The sequence below is a fragment of the Anolis sagrei genome, chromosome 4, assembly GCF_037176765.1.
Source record: "Anolis sagrei isolate rAnoSag1 chromosome 4, rAnoSag1.mat, whole genome shotgun sequence".
NCBI classification, from domain to species: Eukaryota; Metazoa; Chordata; class Lepidosauria; order Squamata; family Dactyloidae; genus Anolis; species Anolis sagrei.
In genome coordinates, this window is record NC_090024.1 from 104264835 (window position 1) to 104291299 (window position 26465).

At 42.0% G+C, this 26465-nt stretch overlaps 1 protein-coding gene across 1 annotated transcript; it reads left to right on the forward strand.

The window, feature by feature from the left end:
- The first annotated feature begins 101 nt into the window (after positions 1-101).
- Positions 102-16348, forward strand: LOC132772775 (carboxymethylenebutenolidase homolog). The gene is made up of 7 exons (XM_067467551.1): positions 102-236; positions 2023-2146; positions 3703-3917; positions 8386-8493; positions 11691-11833; positions 15137-15228; positions 15392-16348. Exons 2-7 carry the CDS (start codon positions 2081-2083, stop codon positions 15569-15571), a joined length of 804 nt encoding a protein of 267 aa, XP_067323652.1. The 5' UTR covers positions 102-236; positions 2023-2080; the 3' UTR covers positions 15572-16348.
- Positions 16349-26465: the final 10117 nt, after the last annotated feature.

Below are 26465 nucleotides of genomic sequence, written 5' to 3' on the forward strand. Positions count from 1 at the left end.
GTGACTGAAAGGCAAGAGTACAGAGGAGGGGTTTCAGTCTCCTCCCATTTCTTAATTTAGTGCCAAAGTTTGAACCTCTTTTATACATAACAGTCTCTGTTCTCTGTCTCCAGGACTAGTGCAGGACACACTCCTGTGAAACCAGAAGAAATTTGTAGAAAGCCAATTCATTTATTTCTTGTAAAACTTAACAACATTTCTCCTCTTCTAAGGACCTGGAAGACTCTCTGTTGCAGGTATGTAGAAATCTAGTAGGCCTGGGTAACAACGGAAAAATTTGTTTCTAAAATCGATTCGTTTTTTGGTTTTTTTTGCGTTTTGATATTTAAAAGAATTCCGAAATTTTTCTTTTAAAAAGTTCGATATTTACGAAATTTCGTAAATGTTTAAAAAATTACGAAACATTAACGAAACGATTTCGAAACAATAACGAATCGATTCGTTAATGGCGGACACGACCGCGCAATATGCTAAAAAACTTCCAAATGGGACAGGGGGAACTTCTGAAGCTTCCCTCTCCCTCTGTTGTTGACTGTTGGTGTGATATTTATAATTTTTTTCACTAATTAAACAAAAAACAACTATAAAACTTGCCCCAGACATGAGGAAATAATAATGAAACGACCTCAAAACGATAACGAAACAAATACATAACGAATCCGAAGCATTTACGAAACGAATTTAAAAATTCATTTCGTTTTTAAGTTGCTCCAGAATGGTTCGTTATCGCTTCGTTATAAAAAAAATAACGAATTTTTAACGAATTACGAATTAACGAAACGAAACCGCCCAGCCCTAAAATCTAGCATGATATGCTCGACTCTCCACTGCAGTGGGATAGATGGGAATCAGGTATATACAAAATATGCATGTGGTGTTTCAGCCAAATAACTCTTGACACTTTCATCTCCAGAACATTATCAAAGGCTTTAGATAAGAGAAGGACCAGTGGCTCACTGCCACAAGCTGTGATATATGTGGTTAGAGGAACATGATGGGCATGACTAAAATGATCAAGGGTCTGGAGAACAAGCCCTATGAGGTGGGCATGTTTAGCCTGAAGAAGAGAAGGCTGAGAGGAGACATGATGGCCATGTATAAATATGTGAGGGGAAGTCATAGGAACTTGTTTTCTGCTGCCCTGGAGACTAGGATGCAGACAAATAGATTCAAACTACAGAGAAGGAGATTCCACCTGAACATTAGGAAGAACTTCCTGACTGTGAGAGCTGTTCATCAGGAAACTCTCTGCCCTGTAGTGTGGTGAGGCTCCTTCTTTGGAGGCTTTTAAGCAGAGGTTGGGTGGCTATCTGCTTTGAATGTGATTTTCCTGCTTCTTAGTGGGGTTGGACTGGATGGTCCATGAGGTCTCTTCTAACTATATGATTCTATGAAACATAGGTGTGTCCAGTTTAGTGAAAAAGACATATGTTTAAAAAGTCATACTTATTGCAGTGGAAGGCAGAATCCTGCCACACAATATGGGTTGTGTGGCTGAACTCTGCCTTAGAGTATTTTATATGCAGGGGCTGTAAACTTGTAATGAGGTAATAAGATGATGATGATGATTATTATTATTGTTATTTGAAACACAACAAGATGAATCCACAGCAAACAAGGTCACTCTGCTGGCTGTTGTATTGGATCACACGTCGGATGCTTCCCAAGTGTCTAGGACTCTGTGATGTATTGGCAAACAATGCATGCAGATCCCAGTAAGGTGGCCTTTTGTAGCTGGCAGGTGGTAATCTTGTCAGCGCCAATTGTGTTTAGGCACTGCACCCACCTTGACTGCCTTGTGCCGGAGTCTTTGCAGTTCAATCTTTAAGTCCTCATATTGTGTCAGCTTTTCCAGTTGTTTCTCTTCAATCCTGCTGTCTCCTGGGATTGCAATATCGACGATCCACACTCTCTTTTTTAACACGATCGTGAGGTCACGAGTCTTGTGCTCCAAAACTCTGTGAGTCTGAATTCAGAAGTCCCAGAATAATTTGACATGTTCATTTTCTGTAACTTTTTCAGGCTTGTGATCCCACCAGTTCTTTGTCGCTGGCAAACGGTGTTCGTGGCACAAGTTCCAATGAATCATCTGAGCAATGGCGTTATACCTCTGCTTGTAGTCTGTCTGTGCAATCTTCTTGCAACAGTTGAGTATATGATCTATTGTTTCATCTGCTTCCTTGCAGTCTACATTTGGGATCTGTTATTGACTTTTCAATTCTGGCTCTGGTGGCATTTGTTCTAATGGCTTGTTCTTGGGCTGCCAGAATCAGACCCTCCATCTCCTTTTTCAAAGTTCAATTTGTGAACCACAATCATGCTTTTTCTTTGTCAATTTGGTTGTCAATTTCCCCCAAGAACTGTCCATGGAGATCCTTCTTTTGCCAGTTTTCTCTTCTGCTCTGCATTGTGTTTTTACAGTATTCACTCTTTGTCTTTTGCACTTTAAGCAGTTTACTACTATTGACTTCCCTCAATGTTGGTTCTTGACTGCCTTTCACATAATCTGCCAGTGCACGTTTCTATTATTATTATTATTATTATTATTATTATTATTATTATTATTTGAAATGCCACAAGATGAGTCCACAGCAGACACTCCGCTGGTTTATTACTATTATTATTATTATTATTATTATTATTATTATTATTTACTGTATTGATACCCAGCCATTCTCACACCGAAGGGAGACTCAGAGCATCCTGTGATAGTATAACATGATATGTAAGCTAAATGTGAACAGAGTTCAGCTTCAGTGCTGTATATTTAAACATATTTATGTAGAATGAAATTGTCAAAAAGAAAGGCTGTAGCTATGCACAGAAAGATATGAGGATTTGTAAGCACTGTGAAGAAACACCAATAATTCTCCAAATAAGAATGTGCTGTACAAAAACTTCCTCCAAGTCTGCAATCTGGGTTGTTGTAGGTTTTTTCGGGCTATATGGCCATGGTCTAGAGGCATTCTCTCCTGACGTTTCGCCTGCATCTATGGCAAGCATCCTCAGAGGTAGTGAGGTCTGTTGGAAGTAGGAAAAGGGGTTTATATATCTGTGGAATGACCAGGGTGAGACAAAGGACTCTTGTCTGATGGAGCTAGGTGTGAATGTTTCAACTGACCACCTTGATTAGCATACAATGGCCTGACTGTGCCTAGAGCAAACTTTTGTTCAGAGGTAATTAGATGTCATTGTTTGCTTCCTCTCTGTTGTTGTGCTGTTGTAATTTTAGAGTTTTTTAAAATCTGGCTACCAGTATTAAAAAAAACTTCAATCAATGGCTGATACCAAATGAGAGACTCCCCTCTGGGCACACAGAAAACCGGGTGACTTGGGAGGCGCTGAACAGACTGCGCTCTGGTACCACGAAATGCAGAGCCGACCTTAAGAAATGGGGCTACAAAGTGGAATCCATGACTTGCGAGTGTGGAGAAGAGCAAACTATAGACCATCTGCTGCAATGCAACCTGAGCCCTGCCACATGCACAATGGAGGACCTTCTTATAGCAACACCAGAGACACTCCAGGTGGCCAGCTACTGGTCAAAGGACATGTAATAGAATGCCAAGTTTCTAAACTTAATGTTTTTTTTAAATACATTACAACTGCATCCTTGGTTTGCTCCTGATATGATAAATATATGAAAAATCCAACAAAGTTTAGTTGCATTAACCTTTGTGAATCTTGTTTTCATTATGACAGATGGCCAATAAAGCAAGACCTTGCCCATGCAACCTTGGAGACAGGTTTGACTATGAAGGGCGGGGACATGAAGTTTCTGTCGGACACATCAGTGCTTACGTGAACAAGCCTCCTCACCCTACCGGCAAAGCTGTCATAGTGGTACACGACGCTTTGGGGTGGCAGCTACCAAATACCAGATATATAGCAGACATGCTTGCATCTAAGGGATATATGTAAGAAATATTTCGTGATTTTTCTCAATCATATCTTACCTAATTGGTAACCCAACAAACGTTTTATTATAAGTATGGACACTGTGTATATAAAGCAATCTAATGTATTTCATCTCTGTTTGTAGACTTATACATAAAGTAATAGACTCAGTTATGCAAAATATCTAGAACTTTGAGGTTGAGAAGTAGCTTTTTCCACACCTGAATGTGTTAAGTTACATATATTTTTTGCTTTTAATAGACACATTAGAATTGTATATGTGAACTTAGGGAATAGTTGGGCAATAATTAATTTTAATCTCAGCTGCAGAAGAAAAAAAAGGCAGGGAGGGGGAGTTTTACGATTCCAATTCATGTAGAATTTACTGTTTTCAGAATCCGGTTGTATAATATCAAAAATGGGTAGCTTTGCACCACTTGGTCCATGTTGGTTGATCTGTTTTCCCAAAGGATTCCTTGGAACATCTCACACTATTTTATACAGAAGGGAATGAAATGTTCTGTAATGTTTCTGTCATGAAGTCAAGTGTGGTTTTGTCTACACAAAATAGTTATAATTTTGTGTACACAAATGAAATGAAAAGTAATGCTTCCACCTTCGTAACTCCTCAACAGATGGCAGTATTGGTATGCAGCAGGTACTGGCTTGCTCAGTAGACTCTCCTCTACAGTTCAGTTTTGGCAGGAAGCCTTAGCATTGAACGGTTGTGTTGTTAAAGTGCAAAGTATGGAACCCTGCACAGACGGTTGGTCAATGAGACTTAAGCAATGTGCAGTCATTGAATTGACAGCAGAAGGTGTCACCCCAAAGGAGATCCATCAGAGAATGCAAGCTGTTTATGGTGATTGTGTTGATGTGAGTACTGTGCGTCATTGGGTTAGTAAGTTTAAAGATGTTGAGGTGGGAACATCTGACTTGTGTGACAAACAAAGAGTTGGATGTCCTGTGACAGCAACCACCGAGTTTCACAAGCAAAAGGTTGACAGATTGATTCAGGATGATCGTTGTATCACTGCTATCGGAAGATCTGTGCATAATAATAATAATAATAATAATAATAATAATAATAATAATACTTTATTTATATACCGCTCCATCTCCCCGAGGGGATTCAGAGCGGTTCCCAGATAACATCACAAAAACATACAAAGTAAAAACAACATAACCATAAGATTAACAAACAAAATATAAGCATAAAATTTGTCGCCATAACACATATATTAAAAGTAATCCTGCCTGCTCAAGGCAATTTAAAAATGTAAAAGGCCGGGCCAAGTTTTGTGCAAGCCCAAAAATTCTAGGGGGCCCGTGAATTGAGTGTAATGCTATGGCAGGCAACAATAATACTATGTCTGTGGCTGTTCATTCCATGGCCGATTAGAGGAAAGAATCTGGATAATTGGTAGGAAGAATAAGGCCGTATTCGACAATGTGTAGGGCTGAGTTAGAACTGGTCATTTTCAAAGGCTTGTTGAAACCATCAGGTCTCCAAGCTCTTACGAAAGGAGGGGAGGGATGGGGCCTGTATTATTTCCCTTGAAAGGGCGTTCCAGAGATGGGGGGACCACCACCGAGAAGGCCCTCTCTCTCGTCCCCACCAACTGCACTTGAGACGGTAGTGGGACCGAGAAGATAGGCGGGGCCTGAACCGTTTAGGGCTTTATAGGTCATGACCTGCACCTTGAATTTGGCTCGGCAACCTATCGGCAGCCAATGAAGCTGTTTTAATAGGGGTACCCAGGATGAGAGAACTGTGAGACTCTGGTTGTGGAAACAGAGCATCGACTTCTTCTGTGACAGCTTCAGAAAACTTGTTCATTGTTGGCAGAAATGTATCCAATTGTCTGGTGATTATGTGGAAAAGTGAATAGTGGTAGTTAAGGAGCATGTTCTAAGGATTATTTCTGCATTTGATTTATTTAAATATTCCCATCTAAGGAAGGTGGAGGCATTACTTTTCCTTTCGTTTTGTGAGCAGCTTTGGATAATTAGATGTACTGTGTCATAATTATATGTGCTTATACCTACATTCATATAACTACCCAATTATAAGGAATACTAAGTAAGGCAAAGACAGAATTAGATACTTCCAGAGTTGATGGGATAGATACCAGCCTATAGAATAACCAAAATAATAGAAATAACTTATTAGTATTATTACTGTACATTGTATATTGTATATTGTGTGCATTGTGATAACTATAATATAGATATTGATTAGCACCACCCAACAGATAAAGTAGTGCCAGCTAACCAGACAGGTTGTGTGGGAATTGGACAATTACCAAGGAGCAAGATTACAGCAAAATATTAATTATTTGAGCAGGAAGATCTACATATTAAATACTAAATAACTAAAGAATAAACACAGAGACATACGGAAGTGGAAAATATGGAGAAAACCCCCACTGCGAAGTTAGGCAAAGGCCTAACTGCAAGAAGAAACTCACTCCAAGAGGAACCCACATCTAAAGAAGTGACTGCTAAAGATATAATGTCAGAATTAACCAAAATACAGGAAACACAAGCGAAATTACAGGAAGCACAGGAAAAAATGCAAAAATCTCAGGAAAAATTACAAACCAAATTGGAGAAAATGATAAAGGATGAAATGGGGAAAGTGAAAGAGGAAATAAAAGAGGAAATCTCCACTTTGAAAACAGATATAAATGTGATGCAGAAAGAAATTACCGAAATCAAAAAGGACAACTCAATTCAGAAAAAAACCATGGACAAAACCAATAAAAGAATGGATAAATTAGAAGAAATAACAACCAAAATGAAGAAGCTACAAGAAGTGACGGAGATGAAAGAGACCGAATACCAACTGAGGTTTAGAAACATTGAAGAGAATGAACAGGACAATTTAAGAAACATAATAACAGAGATAACAGCTAAAATATTAAACATACCTGAAGAAGAGATGGATAATAATATAGATCGATTATACAGAGTACAGAAACCTATGCCAAAAAACATGGCACAGCGAGAGACATCGTGGTACATCTAGCAAGGAAATGTATAAGAGATCAAATTTTGAGAAATAATTCTGGAAAGCCCACAACCTTCAGAGGAAAGAAAGTGGTAATATTAAAAGAAATTCCTACATCTATGATGAACAAAAGGAAAGAATACTATTTTCTAACGGACGAATTAAAGAAATAACAAATAAAATTCCGATGGGAAAAGAATGAGGGAATAATGGCGACATATAAGGACGAAAAATATTGGATAACATCAGTGGATAAGGCCAAAGCTTTTTACCAATTTTTTTTAAAAGGACAAGAACAAGGCAGAGATCAGCGTGAAGAAAGCCCAACATTCAAGAAAGACAAAGAAAGGAAAGAAGAAGACATGGAACTAACCAAGGAGCCAGACCAAACAAAGAGGAATAAAGGAGAAAAAAGAGCCAGACAAATATCTCCAGAAGATTATGGCAAGCAAGGTTATAAGAACAAAATAACCATGGACTTAATTGACTTAAAGCTAGATGATGACGTTAAGGATTGTGTCTAACAATGTAAATGGGCTAAATAGCCTCAATAAAAGAAGATTAATAAACGACCAACTCAAGAGTCTGAAATGTGACATAATTGGGTTACAGGAGACACATATAATGCAAAAACACTCTGCACATTTAGAAAACAAACAACTAGGAAAATTATATTACTCCTCAGCCACCAAAAAGAAAAAAGGAGTTGCAATATATGCAAAGGAGAATCTCAAGTCAGAGCTAGCATTTAAAGATGAGGAGGGCAGAGCAATCGGGGTCAAAATTAAAACCAACGACTTAGACATTCTCATCTGCAATATTTATGCTCCAAATGGAGCTAAATCTGACTTTATAAAGTTTCTGAGAAAGAAAATAATAGAACATCTGGAAGATAATTTAATCATAATAGGGGACTTCAATGGGGTCTTAGACTGTGAGATGGATAAGTCAAAGAAAAAGAAACGAGGAGGAGGCTCTAGAGGAGGGAGATTACCAAAAGATTTCTTAAATTTACAACAAGAGTTCCAGATGCAAGATATTTGGAGGACCAGAAACCCTGAAATGAGAGATTACACTTTTTATTCGAACAGACATGAGACATGGTCTCAAATTGATATGTGCTGGGCATCAAAGGCCCTAGCAGTAAAAACCAAAAGTGTGAAAATATTACCTAGAATACATACAGATCATTGCCCCCTAAAGATTGAAATGAAAATTGGCCAATATACCAGGAGATGGAGACTAAACGATTTATTAATAAAATCAGAAAAAGATATAGAAACTAACCAAAAAATACTGCAGGAATTCTTTGAAAACAATTTGGATAAAGGAACTAAAAGCTATTTTAAAATTATTTTTGGTTAAGAAACATTGCTGGGGATTGTAGGATGTCAACGTTTATGCATTATAGGCTAATATTCGAAAATATCAAAATTAGTATTTGATAAAGGAGCTTGTATTATTTTTCCATACAGAGCAATTATCCCAGATTTCTTTAAAGGGCAAGAACCTTTGAAACCATCGAATGACAGGGCTACATATGGTGATTGGCAAAAAACACGAGATTCCAAAAATACCAGCAGGTAAATGTTCAGGTCAAATGATAGTTATTCTCTGGATATTTGAGACTGATGGGGTGCCTGGTCAAATTAAGATGTAATTTCAGAAAGAGAGGAGAGGACTTAATCTCTACATTTTCCCATGAGGACACCGTAAGCTGTGCCTATTTTCTCCATTTGTCATGGGAATAACCCAATGATTATACTGTGAAAGAGGCCTTACACTGATTGGACTGATATCATCCAATACTTTTTTAAAATGGGGCAAATGAAGTCAACTAAGTACAGTTGTTTCTAAATGGAACATGGAATTCATTAACTACAGCTCCTTGAAGCTTGTGTGACTGTAAAAGAAATTACACTGTGTTGAAGACTTTCATGGCCGGAATCACTGGGTTGCTGTAAGTCTTTCAGGCTGTATGGCCATGTTCCAGAATTCTGGCTACTAGTACTAAAAAACTCCAAAATCATAACAGTAAATAAAGACAGGGGAGCTCCAGACAAGAAACAATCAGGGACAGCTAATCACCTCTCAATCAAGGATGCCCCCGGGCAGTAAGAATCGACACCTTGAAAAATGCTAGGCCATTAATACTAATAATCAAGGTGGCCAATTGTAACATTCACACCTGCATCCAACAGGCAAGAGTTCGTTCCTCCACCCTGGAAATTAGACAGATATATAAACCCCATTTTCCTAGTTTCCAACAGACCTCACAACCTCTGAAGATGCCTGCCATAGATGCAGGTGAAACGACAGGAGATAATGATTCCCGAACACGTCCATACAGCCTGAAAAACTTACAACAACCCTATAATAACACTCATAAATATGCATAGACTGCACATATAAGGGTTTCACTGTTAGCATTTGTCACATTTTCACTAAATATGTTTTCTAATATTATTTTGCTGGCTCACATGTCCACTGCTTATTTATTTATTTATTTATTTATTATTTACACCATTTCTACCCCACCCTTCTCACCCCCGAGGGGGGACTCAGGGCGGCTAACACAGGCAGCAATTCGATGCCACAATATCAGTAACACAATGTAAAAATCATAATACACAGCGAATTAAAACAATTAAAATCACATAATCACATAGTCATATAATCACAATAATCGCAAAATCACAAAGCCATTTTCAATTGTCGTAACAGTCCTATGGTCTGGGTTGAGTGTCTAAAGTGCTGCTGTAACCACTAGCCAAAGGCCTGGCTCCAAAACCATGCTTTTAGTTTTTTCCTAAAAGAAAGGAGGGAGGGTGCTGATCTGATCTCACTGGGGAGTGAATTCCACAAGCGGGGAGGCCACCACTGAGAAGGCCCTGTCCCTCGTCCTCACCAGACGCATTTGCGAAGCTGGTGGGACCAAGAGCAGGGCTTCCCCAGTAGATCTTAAATTACGAGGCGGAATGCAGAGGGAGATATGTTTCCAGCATATTTAACTAATCCAGTCACCTATTTATTCAGTTTCATAGCTTGCTTTCACCTTCAGGAGATGACCCCAGAAATTTCCTAAGCAGTGTGAGCTATATTTTCTTTAACAAAATATTTTCTTAAAAACTTTGCTATATTTGTTTTAAGCAGTCATTCTGACAAATCTATCTTATTTTTATATTGACTTGACAGATTAGTACACATAAATGATTCTAATAATGGTTTCCTAACTAATGTCTTCAAGCTCCCTGGGGCTGCAGTGGGTTAAACTGCGGACCTGCTGAACTTGCTGACCGAAAGGTTAGCCCCAGCTTCTGTAAACCTAGCTGTGCTGTCGCACGCTGGGCCTGTGCATAAGACTGTAGACATAAATTCTGTGTGCCCAACGGGACGCCGGGGCTGCCTCAGATTAAAGGCCCTTGGACCTCCCCAAAACAAAGTCTTTAGAGCCGTCGCAAACTAGGTTCCTGAGGGAGCAAACCTTGCTAGAACGTCCCTGACGTCATGAGCCTGCGCCTCTCTCCCTGCCCCTTTCTCAGCCCCTTTCTCTTTGCCAGCGTGGTTTTTCCTTTGCTAGGGCAGCATTGCCCGCATTTTCTCTCAGTTGAATTCTGCCAACTGAGACCCGTCGCAAACTCTGTTCCTGCAGGAGCAAACCTTGCTAGCATGTCCCTGACGTCATGAGACTCCTTCTCTCGCCCCGCCCCTTTCTCCGCCTCTTTCTCCTTGCGAGAGTGGTTTTTCCTTTGCTAGGGCAGCATTGCCAGCATACTCTCTGGGGCGGAGAAAGGGGCGGAGAAAGGGGCGGGGCGAGAGGCGGAGTCTCGTGACGTCAGGGACGTGCTAGCAAGGTTTTCTCCCGCAGGAACCTAGTTTGCGACGGGTCTTAGATTGCTTAAAGGTTCAACAAAGTTCTTTATTAATAAAAACAAACAGGTACTTCAAGGCTTTCTTAATAGTCTATTGGCTCTCTCGATCTTGTTCACTGGGAACAGGCATTATCTTCTTAACTGTAATTTAACTAATGGGGAAATCCTTAACTACTAATCTGGACAGTCTGCCTCTGTTGGCGTGGAGCCCCTGCACCCGGTACCAACTGCGTCTGGCTTCCGCGAGTGATCCTTACCAAGCAGAGCTTTGTAGACTTCCAAGGGAAAAGGAGTTCAGGTTTCGGTGATGGCTGGCTGATCATCCTCGGCCAAGCTGCGGGCTGTGTAACCCCGGCCAAGCTGTGGGGCTGTATCTCCCCGGCCAAGCCGTAGAAGACGAAGCTTTCTACAGTAGCTCTTGGTATTATGTCCTGCATGGAAAGCTGCTCTGTGTGGACTGACCCAAAAAGGCTCCTATTCCCTCCAAAAACCCAAAGGTGGCGGGACCAGGGAACCTAACTATAATTGACAGGTGGCTTGCCCTATGATTGCAGCCAAAAGAAGCCACCTATCTGCAGAGTCCCTGAAACTTAGGACTATAACAAACATTAAATGCAAAGCAAACAAAATTGGAGCTCCTGGTACAGCTGTACCTGCACACTAGCAGTTCAAAAACATGCAAATGTGAGTAGATCAATAGGTACCTTTTCTGCGGGAAGGTAACGGCACTCCATGCAGTCATTCTGACCACATGACCTTGGAGGCGTCTACAGACAACAGTGACTCTTTGGTTAGATATGGAGATGAGCACCACCCCTTAGAATCGGAGGCGACTAGACTTAATGTCAGGGGAAACCTTTACCTTTACTTAACTAATGTCTTCGTTTACCTACATTTTTGTATCTCAGGGAAACAGACGTTGTCTTAAATTATCTGAAGACACAATGCCATGCAAAGGAGATAGGTGTCATTGGATTTTGCTGGGGTGGAGCTGTTGTTCATCATTTGATGTTGAGATATTTGGAATTTAAGGCTGGTGTATCAATTTATGGTAAGTGCCATGTACAATGGAGTCTGTACACATTGATAACTCTGCATGTATTATATGGAAAGATGATGGAAATAAGTTGATACTTCTAGGCTGGAGCATGCTTTTGTCTGTCAAAAAACTTGAGCCATTAAGGTTGATTACACTTCTGTGCTCTTTGGAGACTGTATCCTAGCCTATTACTTATAATTTAAGCATAAATCATTCACACATCACCAAACTTGTCTTCATAATGTGTAAAAAGGCTTATAGCTGAGTTATGATCATTGTATTAAATTTGGGTTAGTAAAGAATGGGGGATGCCTGGCTCGACAGCAGTATGTGTGAAAAAGAGCTAGGAGTCCTCGTGGACAAGTTAAACATGAGTCAACAATGTCATGGGGCAGCTTAAAAAGCCAATGGGATTTGGCTATAAATAAGAGTATAGTGTCTAGATTCAGAGAAGTCATGTATAATATAATGCCATTCAAAAGGTTCCAAAATGGAGGGATGATTGAAGCAGTTTTAATATTTAAATTTCCTCTAAATTAATTGTTAAAATATATCCCACTGATTATACCACCAAAATATAACAATATCAGGGGAATTTAGAACAGAGAAGGGGAGAGGCACTTAGTATTTAAAAAGGTAGGAATTGGGAAACATTAAAATTGAGAGACTTAAAATGGTTCTTCAATTGAATTCCGCTGCCACCATTTAAAGAATAATCAGGCTGAGGTAATACTATGAGTTTGTTTTGTAACACACACTGTGCTACTAGAGATTCTTAGTGGCTGCTGGGAAGCTAACTTTAGGAATACTTTGACCACAAAGGTACACACACTGAGGCTGATGTAAGTTAACCAAGGAACAAGAACATTTATTGAACAAGCTTGAATTAATTCAGGTACAGGTGCTTATTGATTTCAGAAAGTACTGGCATGAAAAGCTTGTGGTTGCGTTAGAATAAAATCATATACATTTCTGGGTTACAAGTCTTCAAAGTTCATCCACAGACAATTACTTCAGGAAACTAATCTCTGAAAGTAACTCCCAAAACAGATCCTTAGAAATCTAGCCAACAATACCCTGAACTAGACTTCCCTAGGACTTCCCCATCCCTCTCCAAAAATTCTATCCTAATTAGTTTTTACCTGGTCATGCTCAGCATATTTTAAAATTTTAATTTTACATTTGGCCCAGCCATAGGTTTTTGTAAACATTGTTGTGTTATTGTTAATGTTTTATTGTTATTTTCTGTTATGATTTTTATTTTATTGTTTGTATTATTATTTTTTAAATTATTTTTATTGAAATAGGATTATTGACATATACAACATATACCATCAACATATATACCCTTCCTGCAAGGAAGACTACTTGGTCCTTGTACAGATTCCTCAGGAGAGAGACAAGGTGGCTTGGGATGCCCATCCCACTAAGAACTTGCCACAATTTATTATGATCCACACAGTCAAAGGCTTTAGAATAGTCAATGAAGCAGAAGTAGATGTTTTTCTGAAACTCCCTGCCTTTCTCCATTATCCAGCGGATATTGGCAATCTGGTCTCTCGTTCCTCTGCCTTTTCTAAACCCAGCTTGAACATCTGGCAACTCTCGCTCCATGTATTGCTGGAGTCTTCCTTGCAGGATCTTGAGCATTACCTTGCTGGCATGAGAAATAAGGGCCACTGTACGGAAGTTTGAGCAGTCTTTCGTATTTCCCTTTTTTGGTATGGGGATATAAGTTGATTTTTTCCAGTCTGATGGCCATTCTTGTGTTTTCCATATTTGCTGGCAAATGGCATGCATCGCCTTGACAGCATCATCTTTTAAGATTTTAAACAGTTCAGCTGGGATTCCGTCGTCTCCTGCTGCCTTGTTGTTAGCAATGCTTCTTAAGGCCCATTCAACCTCACTCCTCAGGATGTCTGGAGACATGATGGTCAAGTATAAATATGTACGGGGAAGTCATAGGGAGGAGGGAGGGAGCAAGCTTGTTTGCTGCCCTGGAGACTAGGATGCAGAACAATGGCTTTAAACTACAGGAAAGGAGATTCCACCTGAAGATTGGAAAGAACTTACTGACTGTGAGAGCTGTTCAGCAGTGGAACTCTCTGCCCGGAGTTAGGTGGAGTCTCCTTCTTTGGAGGCTTTTAAGCAGAGGCCGAATGGCCTTCTGTCAGGGGTGCTTTGAATGTGATTTTGCTGCTCTTGTCAAGGGGTTGAACTCGCTTCCAACTCTGTGATTCTATGATTTGCATTGGGATATACGTATATTCCGGCATATAAGATGACTGGGCATATAAGACGACCCCCAACTTTTCCAGTTAAAATATAGAGTTTGGGATATATTTGCCGTATAGGACTACCCCTCTTCCAACACACACCAAATGAAAATTTTAAAGCATCAGATTTGATGTCAATACGGAAATTTTCCTATTACTGTCCCTCCTTCTCTGCCTCTCAGACCTCGCACATGCGCACCTGCACCGCTTCACTGCAGTCTTCTGGAGTGAGATCTGAGAGGCAGAGGAGGAGATGCGGTAATAGGATACAAGGGCGAGCCAGACAAGTAAAAGAGTTGTGTTTTGCTGGGCCCAGAACCTCTCTCTCTCTTTTTTCCATACCCCGGACGCCTGCAGCTTGCTTCGCCCTTCACTTACACCTTCCCGGTGAGGCACTCGTTCACCTCACCATCAGGACCGCATTAGGTCCACGAATCCTGATGAATGGATTTTCTTCTACCATACTTGTACAGCGTCACCCTTAATGCTTTCATACTGTCGCTGCCACTGCCATTTTTGAGTTCCCCCCGCAATATGCAGCAACCACAGATTCTCCAATCCGGATTGGAAGTTTCAGTACCCGCTCTATAAGACGACTCCCAGCATATAAGACTACTCCCGCATTTAAGACGACTCCCATGCATAAGGCTACTCCAGCGTATAAGACGACTCCCATGCATAAAGACTACTCCCGCCTATAAGATGACTCCCGCATATAAGATGACCCCTGACTTTTGAGAAGATTTTCTTGGGTTAAAAAGTAGTCTTATATGCCAGAATATATGGTATATGAGTCTCACGCAATTTATGCCTCCATAGCTAAGTCTTCTGCTGCCCCCAAATCTTCCTGTGATTGAATCTTCCGATCTTCTTATCATTTCCCCCCCGAAACAGAAAATGGATAGTTCCTACATAACATCCCTGTTTTTGAATCTTTGGAACTGCAAAAAGGTGTGATACCAAAGATATAAAACTATTTACTTAGTAGAAGTTTAGTGTTTAATTTTAATGCTGCTTTTTTTCCTCAAATATATTCCAGGAATCATCAGGTTTCACGAGGACAATTACGATCTTAAGAACCCCACCTTTTTCATTTTCGCAGAGAACGATGACTCTGTTCCTCTAGACGAGGTACGGTGTTCTTTCAAAATGTATAGTTGACAAATAGTAATGCAGAAACAACAAGTCTATTCATTGACTTTGTATAACTTTCTATGGAATAAGAGATGAGTCCTGTTGATCGTGGGATGACATTAATTCGGAACCAGTGCTAAGAAGATGTTTTCTGTTGTAGGTTGCTGAAGTACAGCAGAAGCTAAAAGAACAATGTAAAACTGATTGTAAAGTGAAAATTTATCCAGGACAAACCCATGGCTTTGTACACCGCAAAAGAGAAGACATTAGCCCTCAAGATAGGCCTTTCATCGAAGAAGCAAGGAAGGACATGCTTAATTGGCTGAACAGATACATCTGACAGTCTGTTATATGTTAATACCAATAACCATTAAGATATTAGTTCTCAGACACACTTTTCTAATTTCTTTGATGAACAATTGTGTTGTAGTTCAGCCTGTGATTGTCTGATGTAAATGAGGATGAAAGGTTTTCTGAGCCTGTGTTTGATGTCAATGGGGATGAGGGTTTTTCTGGGCCTGAGTCAAGCCCAGGTGTCTCATGAACAGAGTGCTTCTCCTGCAGATTCATGAGGTTAAATTCCTGGGAGATGCCCACAGCATTCTTTATCTGAGAAACTGTCTTCTGAGGATGGTTTGTCAGGTGCAGAATTTAATGAGTGTCAAGATAGAAAGCAAGACTTTTGTAAACTGAGACAGAATTCTCAGGATTGGCAAAGGTCAACCTGTCTGCTGGAAAAGAAAGATAAATTCTTATCTGATTATAAGAGGAAGCGGAATGCTTTCCTTTCGATTCTTGGGACAGGAAAAGCTTTATATTGAAACAAAGGAAGGATTTTGGCTCACTCTCATCAACGTTGGAACGTCATGATGGTCTTTCTCCAAGTGGATTTCTTGTTTTATGTTTCACGTTTTGCCAGGTTCCTGTTTCATCTATTTGATTTCCATGCTGTCTTGTTCTCTGGATTTTGCATGCTTGGATCTTGTGTTTTTACCTTTGTTCCTTGAAGTTCATGAACTATCTCTTATCCCTGGATTATACTGTTTTGGATTATACTGTTTTATCTTTTTTCTGCTTTGCTTACATATATCCTACAATAAACCATTTGCTGATTTTACTATACTGGTGTGGTGTTTAAGGATAGAAGTGTTTCTGCTGTGGGATACAACAAATTGCAATGATAAGCATATCTCACATCATGCCATTTCTCCACCAAATAGACCCATGAACAACATCAACACCTTCCCTTTCTCATAGACACAGATGTGCATAGCTACAGAGAGAGCCAGTTGCTGTATGTTAGATAAACATGCAGTATAATACCAGAGCCCTCGGTGGTGCAGTGGGTTAAACCCCTGTGCCGGCAGGACTGAAGACCGACAGGTCGCAGGTTCGAATCCGGGGAGAGGCGGATGAGCTCCCTCTATCAGCTCCAGCTCCTCATGCGGGGACAGGAGAGAAGCCTCCCACAAGGATGATAAAAAACATCAAATCATCCAGGCGTCCCCTGGGCAACGTCCTTGCAGACGACCAATTCTCTCACACCAGGAGTCACTCCTGACACGACAAAAAGAAATGCAATATAATATGCTAATTTTATGAAACAAAGAAAATTCTGGAATCAAGAAAAAAAACAGTGGTGAATATTTCATTATGAATCAATGTTGTATTGCATGTGAATGTAAGGAGTGTAAGTATCCATATGTGCACATATGTTTTAATGAAAAGATTCTTATAAGAATTCAAAGTGATCCTTTCAGAAATTCTGCACAAAATACTATGTATGGTTTTGACATGCAGCAGAGAGTGTTCAGATTATTTCCTGTTTTGAAAATCTGTTTATGGAAAACAGGGCAAATCCAGAAAAGCTGACTAACATTTTTGTTAGTATTCCATTATCTGGGCAGAGACCACTAGGGGGAAGTAGAGAGAGAGAGAAGGATACTCCCTTTCCCCACTTCCTATTTCAAGAGGGTTGTTTACATGACAGGGACATGGGTGTGTGTTTGGGGGGGGGGGGAATAACAAGGAAAACAGGGGGCAATTGTTGCCCCCCTTCAACCCACCCTCCACCCCTGTAAAATGGACTATCCTTCTCTCTCTAGCGGCCCCTAGTGGCCTCCACATGGATAATGGAACAGTATCCAAATTTTTATAGGATGATGGTTTAGAAGCATTTAAATATTTCATCAAAATGTCTTACTTCCACATTCAAATTTACACCGAATAGCATTGTTGAAGTGTTACATTGTCCTTTCCATTACATCCTCCATTATTATGAACAAAACAGTAATACAGTGTGACAGGTACATCAACTTCAGTATCTAAGCCAGGGCTCCTCAAACTTTTTAAACAGAGGGCCAGGTTACAGTCCCTCAAATTGTTGGAGGGCTAGATTATAATTTGAAAAAAGTATGAATGAATTCCTATGCACACTGCACATATTTTATTTGTAGTGCAAAAAACACTTTAAACAATACAATAATTAAAATGAAGAACAATTTGAGCAAATACAAACTTATTAGTATTTCAATGGGAAGTGTGGGGCTGTTTTTGGCTAACGAGATAGGAGTGTTGTTGTGGTTGTTGTTGTGTGCTTTCAAGTCATTTCAGACTTAGGTTGACCCTGAGCGAGGGCCGGGTAAATGAGCTTGGAGGGCCTATCATTAGGTTGAAGAATCCTGATCAAAGCTCTGAATCTGCCATCTGGAAGAAATATATCATAAAGAGAAAACAGAAAATCATAGCTGGACAAGTACAATGTAAAATCACAAGTTGTGTAGGAATTTATCTGTTCTAAGCTTCCCAAGGCAGCCGGAAAGTTGTCAAGTGTGGGAGTGATACTGAAGGCAAATGAGATATATATTGAACCCACAACTGAGCAGGAATTGAATTAGTTTATAGCTAATCTGCATTGTCAGGTGCAGAAATTGGGTATTTTGTGCAACTCCTTTCTGTCTCATCTCTTACAGCAATTTATACAATGAATTATACACATATTCATGATCGCCAACATTTCTAGTGTCCAGTGAGGTCCCAGCATATAACTCCGCACCCATGCTGCATAGATGCACTAAAACATTTAAATAAAGGGTAAAGCCCTGAATTAAAAAAGCAAAAGTAAATGTAGAAATTATATATTTTTTCCTAAATGTACAATTGAAAATGCCACTATCTTATTGAAAGCAAAATGGCCCTACTCCTTAGCAACTACACCTCCTTAGGAACCCTGTCTCTTTCTGAACTCAACAATTGGGAATGGCCTCCTCCTTATGGTTTCACTATTTACCAGACCAGAAAAGTACTACTTCTAGGGGGTTACACCGACATGTTATTTAAAGTTTAAAATAATGTATAAACAATTCAGAGAATTCAAATTAATATACATTCCCCTCAGATTAAGCATTTTCACTATATGAAACAAATTATATAAGTATAGCTGGTACAAATATCATAAAGTCACAAGATCCTTTTGGATTTTATTTATTTATTTATTTTAAACTTTTATTTATTTATTTATTTGCTGCATTTGTTGACCGCCGTTCTCAGCCCTGGGGCGACTCACGGCGGTGTACAACATAAAAAAGGACAAATTTACAATAAAGCAATAACACAACGAAATATCATCATAACTATCAATAATACACCAACAATATAATTACACTAAATAATCTGCTCCGTCTCATAGTAGAATCATAACCAATCTCGTAATCCATATTCCGTTCCAGTCGTCATTGTCATTTATTGTAGCACTTAGTTAAATGCCTTCTCGAATAACCATGTCTTTAGGCTCTTACGGAATGACATAAGGGAGGGCGCCTGTCTGATGTCTACAGGGAGGGTGTTCCACAGCCGGGGGGCCACCACCGAGAAGGCCCTCTCTCTCGTCCCCGCCAGGAGTGCCTGTGAGGCAGGCGGGATCGAGAGAAGGGCCTCCCCAGACGATCTCAAGGCCCTCGTGGGCTCATAGGCCGAGATGCGGTCAGAAAGGTATTTTGGGCCGGAACCGTTTAGGGCTTTGTAGGCCAACACCAGCACCTTAAATTGGGCCCGGTAGCAGATCGGCAGCCAGTGGAGCTGGAACAACAAGGGCGTTGTGTGCTCCCTGCGTCCCGCTCCTGTTAGTAACATGGCTGCCGCGCGCTGGACTAGCTGAAGCTTCCGGGCCGTCTTCAAGGGCAGCCCCACGTAGAGAGCGTTGCAGTAGTCAAGGCGGGATGTGACCAGAGCGTGTACCACCGTGGCCAAGTCAGACTTCCCGAGGTACGGGCGCAGCTGGCGCACGAGCCTGAGCTGTGCAAATGCTCCCCTGGTCACCGCTGAAACCTGGGGATCCAGGCTCAACGATGAATCCAGGATCACACCCAAGCTGCGAACCTGCGCCTTCAAGGGGAGTGCGACCCCATCCAGCACAGGCTGTAACCCTATACCCTGTTCGGCCTTGCGACTGACCAGGAGTACCTCTGTCTTGTCTGGATTTAATTTCAGTTTGTTCGCCCTCATCCAGACCATTACAGCAGCCAGGCACCGGTTCAGGACCTCGACAGCCTCCTTAGTAGCAGGTGGAAAGGAGTGACAGAGTTGGACATCATCTGCGTACAGATGACACCGCACCCCGAAACTCCGGATGATCTCACCCAGCGGCTTCATGTAGATGTTAAACAGCATGGGGGACAGTATAGAGCCCTGTGGAACCCCACAAGTCAAAGGCTGTCGTGTTGAACAGGAGTCCCCCAATAACACCTTCTGGGTGCGGTCCTCCAGAAATGACTGGAGCCACTGCAGAGCAGTGCCCCCCAGGCCCATTCCCGCAAGGCGCCCCAGAAGGATACCGTGGTCGACGGTATCGAAGGCCGCTGAGAGGTCCAGGAGCACCAACAGGGACACACTCCCCCTGTCTAGCTCCCGGCGCAGATCATCCACTAAGGCGACCAAGACCGTCTCGGTTCCATGTCCCGGTCTGAAACCAGACTGTGCCGAATCCAGATAATCCGTGTCTCTCAAGAATACCTGGAGTTGTGAGGCCACCACGCTTTCCATGACTTTGCCCAAAAAGGGGAGATTGGAAACAGGCCGAAAGTTGTCAAATTTAGTGGGGTCCAATGATGGTTTCTTCAACAGCGGTTTTATAATAGCTTGTTTTAAGCTCGCTGGAATCTTGCCTTCCCGGAGGGAGGCATTAACCACCACCGTTACCCACTCAGCCAATCCCCCTCTGGCCTCCTTTAGAAGCCAGGATGGGCAGGGGTCTAGGATGGACGTGGTGGGCCTCATTCCTCCAAGTATCTTGTCCACATCCTCGGGCTTCACAAACTGAAAAGAATCCATCAAAATAGGACAAGCAGGTGCTCGTGTCACATCCTCAGAGACTGCATTTAACATGGTGTCCAGCCCAGAACGGATCAAGGCGACTTTGTCTGCAAAGAACCGAGCAAATGCTTCGCAGCACGTGACCGAATTGTCAGGGCTCCCGCCTGGGGTGGCGGGAGTTAAAAGACCTCTGACAATCCGAAACAACTCCGCCGGACGGTTCCTTGCAGACGAAATAGTGGCCGCAAAGAAAGTTTTCTTTGCGGCTTTTATTGCCGCGGCATATGCCCTTAGAAAGGACACAAACCGTGCTCGATTTGACTCGCTCGGATCCGAACGCCACACGCTCTCTAGTTCCCTCTTCCTTCGCTTCATCACTGCCAGCTCCTCAGTAAACCAAGGAGCTGGTTTAGCTCGGCTACTTGAGAGGGGACGCTCCGGAGCGATCATGTCAATTGCCCTGGCCATCTCCCCATTCCAGAGAGCGACCAAGGCCTCGACATGGTCACCTACCGAGGTGGCGGGAAAATCCCCAAGAGCCGTCAGGAAACCATTCGGATCCATAAGCCTCCTGGGGCGGACCATCTTAATGGGTCCTCCACCTTTGCAGAGGTTAGGGGGCGCAGTGAGCCTAAATCTGATCAGGAAGTGGTCAATCCATGGCAACGGAGAGATGGACAACTCCTCCACACCGCCACCCTGCTCCCATCCCTGGCAGAAAACCAAGTCCAATGTATGTCCAGCACAGTGGGTGGGGCCAGATATTTGTTGGGACAGCCCCATGGTTGCCATGGCAGACATGAAGTCCTGAGCCGCTCCTGTGTGGGTCGCCTCGGCATGGATATTGAAGTCTCCCAGCACGAGAAGCCGTTGAGACTCCAACGCCAGGCTCGAGACTACCCCCGCTAGCTCAGGTAGGGAGACTGTAGTGCAGCGAGGTGGATGGTACACTAGCAGAATCCCTATTCTGTCCCGGTCACCCACTCTCAGGTGGACACATTCAAAATTTGTGGTCTGCGGGATGGGACTCCTGGTCAGATGGATGGAATTTTGTATACCGTTCTTCTCTAACCTCCGTGGAGGGACTCAGGACGGTTCACAGCAAGGATTCAATGCTAACAATAAAACCACTTAAAACATAATACATAACAATAAGTTAAAATACAATAAGATAAAATACATATAAAACCAATTTGCCAAGATAAAACAATGTCCAACTCAGTCGGTACATTGTGGTCAATACTTTAGTCATTTCCCGGTCTCAGCCATCACTCTGTAAATGCCACATTCCACAGCCAAGATTTCACTTGCTTCCTAAAGGTCAGGAGGGAGGGGGCAGATTTAACCTCATTTGGGAGAAAGTTCCATAGCCGGGAGGCCACCACAGAGAAGGCCCTGTCTCTCATCTCCACCAAACGCGACTGCGAAGGTGGTGGGACCGAGAGCAGGGCCTCTCCAGAAGATCTTAACGCTCTTGATGGTTTGTAGGGGAGAATACGTTCACACAGGTAAACTGGACCAGAACCATAATGGGTTTAATAGGTTAAAACCAGCACTTTGAATTGTGCTCGGAAGCTAATTGGCAGCCAGTGGAGGTGGCGCAACAAAGGAGTTTTGCGCTCCCTGTACCCAGCTCCCATGAGCAACCTGGCTGCTGAGCGTTGGACTAACTGCAGATTCCAGACAGTCTTCAGAGGCAACCCCTCGTAAAGTGTGTTGCAGTAGTCTATACGGGATGTAACCAGAGCATGAACCACCATGGCCAAGTCAGACTTCCCAAGGTACGGGTGTAGCTGGCGCACAAGCTTTAACTGTGCAAAAGTGCCCCTGGCCACCGCTGAAACCTGGGGTTCCAGGCTCAGCGATGAATCCAGGATCACACCCAAGCTGCAAACCTGAGCCTTCAGGGGGGGTGTAACTCCATCCAACACAGGCTGTAACCCTATGCCCTGTTCAGCCTTGCAACTGACCAGGAGGACCTCTGTCTTGTCTGGATTAAGTTTCAATTTGTTCGCTCTCATTCATTTGGAAGGTATGCAGGGTTGGTTCTGGGAGACTACCAATGAATACCAAATGCTGAATACCAAATACTAATATAAGTTCCCCTCAGATTAAGCATTTTCACTATATGAAACAAATTATATAAGAATAGCTGGCATAAATACCATAAAGTCATAAGATCCCTTTGGATTTTGGAAGCTATGCACGGTGGGTTCTGGGAGACTGCCAAAGGATACCAAATGCTGTTGACCACATTGCAGAGGAAGAAACTGGCAAAACCACCTCTGAATATTTCTTCCCTGAAAAACTCTATAAAATTCATGGGGGTCACCATAGGTCAAGAGGGCATCTCAAAGGAACACATTTCCATCTACACTCAGAATTTATGTATCAACAAACTTTTACAGTTCAGCAAATACTATGAGCAAACATCTTCATTGGTGAACATTTCATATGGCCACTCTGGCTATAGCCCATTTATTTTGACTAGGCAACATAGACATGAAACAAATGTGATTCTTTGGGGTGGGGGCACTTTCACACAGTACCTATAATTCGAGAGAGAATGGGTTAAAATGAGGGTGACCAGATGATTTTGTGCTAAATCAGTGTTTCTCAATCTGGAGGGGTTGCGAGCGGGGTGGCAGAGAGGGTTTATTTATTTATTTATTTATTTATTTATTTATTTATTTATTTGGAGTGCTTTTACCCCGCCCTTCTCAACCCCCTAGCGGGGACTCAGGGCGGCTTACAAAAGGCACAATTTGATGCCTAACAATTACAACATACAATACATTATACAATACACAAATTTACCACATAATATCACAGTTATAACTAATTAAAACCATCAGACAGTATACTAGCAGCAATAAAACATCTTGTGGTCAGGGTTCACCAAATCCAAGTCCGTAAACCATTTAGCATCAGAGACCATTAGAAAACACAGTGTTTTCTGTTCTTCATGATGGTTCTGTGTGAGAAGTTTGGTCCAATTCTATCATTGGTGGGGTTTAGAATGTTCTTTGATTGTAAGTGAACTATAAATCCCAGAACTACAACTCCCAAATGTCAAGGTCTATTTCCCCAATCTCCACCAGTGTTCACATTTGGGCATACCAAGTATTTGTGCCAAGATTGGTTCAGTTCCATCATTATTTGAGTTCACAGTGCTCTCTGGACGTAGGTGAACTACAACTCCAAAACTCAAGGTCAATGCCCACCAAACCTTTCTAGTGTTTTCTGTTAGTCATGGGAGTTCTGTATGCCAAGTTTGGTTCAATTACATCATTGGTGAGGTTCAGAGTGCGCTTTGATTGTAAGTGAACTATAAATCCCAGCAACTACAATTCCCAAATGATAAAATCAACCCCTCCCAACTCCACCAGTATTCAAATTTGAGCATATTGGGTATTTGTGCCAAATTTGATCCAGTGAATGCATATCAGATATTTACATTATGATTCATAACAGCAGCAAAATGATAGTTATGAAGTAGCAATGAAAATAATTTTATGGTTGGGGGTCAACACAACATGAGGAACTGTATTAAGGGGTCATGGCAGTAGGAAGGTTGGAACCACTGTGTTAAATGCATGCTCAATCGCAGGAACAGAGGGAAAACCTGATTCAAAAAGGTTCTCCTTTATCCCAGTTCTGGGCAAAAAAAGTGGATTTTCCTTTGACTGTGTGACCCTGCAGTCATGTAAAGTTTGGGATTTCCCTCTTTACCCCCTGTGAGGACTGGAGGGGAAAACTGCATAGCAATATATACATACATATATACATAGTAAGTAATCACAATTATTTGTTGTTGTTGTTCATTCGTTCAGTCGTCTCCGACTCTTCGTGACCTCATGGACCAGCCCATGCCAGAGCTCCCTGTCGGCCGTCACCACCCCCAGCTCCTTCAAGGTCAGTCCAGCACTTCAAGGATGCCATCCATCCATCTTGCCCTTGGTCGGCCCCTCTTCCTTTTACCTTCTACTTTCCCCAGCATAATTGTCTTCTCCAGGCTTTGCTGTCTCCTCATGATGTGGCCAAAGTACTTCAACTTTGTCTCTAGTATCCTTCCCTCCAGTGAGCAGCCGGGCTTTATTTCCTGGAGGATGGACTGGTTGGATCTTCTCGCAGTCCAAGGCACTCTCAGCACTTTCCTCCAGCACCACAGTTCAAAAGCATCTATCTTCCTTCGCTCAGCCTTCCCTAAGGTCCAGCTCTCACATCCGTAGGTTACTACAGGGAATACCATGGCTTTGACTAGGCGGATCTTTGTTGCCAGTGTGATGTCTCTACTCTTTACTATTTTATTGAGATTGGTCATTGCTCTTCTCCCAAGAAGTAAGCGTCTTCTGATTTCCTGGCCACAGTCTGCATCTGCAGTAATCTTTGCACCTAGAAATACAAAGTCTGTCACGGCCTTCACATTTTATCCCTCTATTTTCCAGTTGTCAATCATTCTTGTTGCCATAATCTTGGTTTTTTTATGTTTAGCTGCAACCCGGCTTTTGCGCTTTCTTCTTTCACCTTGATTAGAAGGCTCCTCAGCTCCTCCTCGCTTTCGGCCATCAGAGTGGTGTCATCTGCATATCTGAGGTTGTTAATGTTTCTTCCAGCAATTTTCACCCCAGCTTTGCATTCATCAAGCCCGCACATCGCATGATGTGTTCTGCATACAAGTTGAAAAGGTTGAGTGAGAGTATGCAGCCTTGCTGTATGCCTTTCCCAATCTTGAACCAGTCTGTTGTTCCATGGTCAGTTCTGACTGTTGCTACTTGGTCCTTGTACAGATTCCGCAGGAGAATAATAATAATACTTTATTTATATTCTGCTCTATCTCCCCAAAGGGACTCAGGGCGGACTCCAAACATAAAAGGCAAACATTCAATGCCCACATACAACAACAATACATCAATGCAAACAAAATTTATACAACCCAACATATAAATACAAATTATAATTTAACAAACTAAAATTAAATAAAAAGCATGGCCTGTTAAAACAGACATAAGACAAAACATCAAACATCGAATGGAAACATCGATTTTCTTTGGGGAAAATCGATTAATCATTGCTCAAGATATCTATTGAGCTGGTGGGGTGAACAGGGCATGGATACGGATGGCAGCTATTAATCAGAGGTATAATGGTAGTATTACCAACTACTATTCCTCCTCCTCATAAGCCAGAGAGCAAAGGTATGTCTTCAGCTGTTTTTTGAAAGCGGGGAGGGAGGGGGCCATCTTTAACTCTTTAAGGAGGGAGTTCCAGAGGTGGGGGGCAGCCACGGAGAAGGCCCTTTCTCTCGTTCCCACCAGCCGTGCTTAGGACAGGGGTCAAACTGAGAGGAGGACCTCCTCCGATGACCACAATGTCCGAGTTGGTCTGTAGAGGGAGATGTGGTTTATCAAAGAGTCTGGACCTAAGCCGTTTAGGGCTTTAAAGTTAAGAACCAGCACTTTGTATTTAGCTCGGAAGCAGACTAGCAGCCAGTGGAGCTACCGCAACATGGGGGTGGTTCTCTCCCTGAACGGCGCTCCAGTTAGTAACCCTGGCTGCCAATCTCTGGACCATTTGAAGCTTCTGAACTATCTTCAAAGGCGGCCCCACATAGAGAGCGTTGCAGTAGTCCAAATGGGATGTGACTAAGGCGTGGACAAGTCAGGCGTCTCAAGGTATGTCTCAAGGCAGTTTGCGCACAAGTTTTAACTGTGTGAAGACACTCCTGACCACCCGACCATGCCTGAAGATGAATGAAATAATTTGCTGCAGAAAATCCTTGGACGATCCATTTAGAAATACAAAAATGAAACATTTCTTGTATAGTTGTTATTATTAGATCAGGGGCAGGTAGAGTGTGACTCTAGAAATGTATAATTTGGTGGTTGTGTGCTTGTTGTCAAAAAAATCAACCCCCTCCCCAA

Excerpts from the sequence above, each read along its gene's own strand:
- LOC132772775 (XM_067467551.1), top strand. The coding sequence starts at position 2,081 with ATGAATCATCTGAGCAATGGCGTTATACCTCTGCTTGTAGTCTGTCTG. Across the intron at positions 2,147-3,702 it reads TGTGCAATCTTCTTGCAACA|ATGGCCAATAAAGCAAGACC; the intron begins GTTGAGTATATG and ends TCATTATGACAG. Across the intron at positions 15,229-15,391 it reads ACTCTGTTCCTCTAGACGAG|GTTGCTGAAGTACAGCAGAA; the intron begins GTACGGTGTTCT and ends TTTCTGTTGTAG.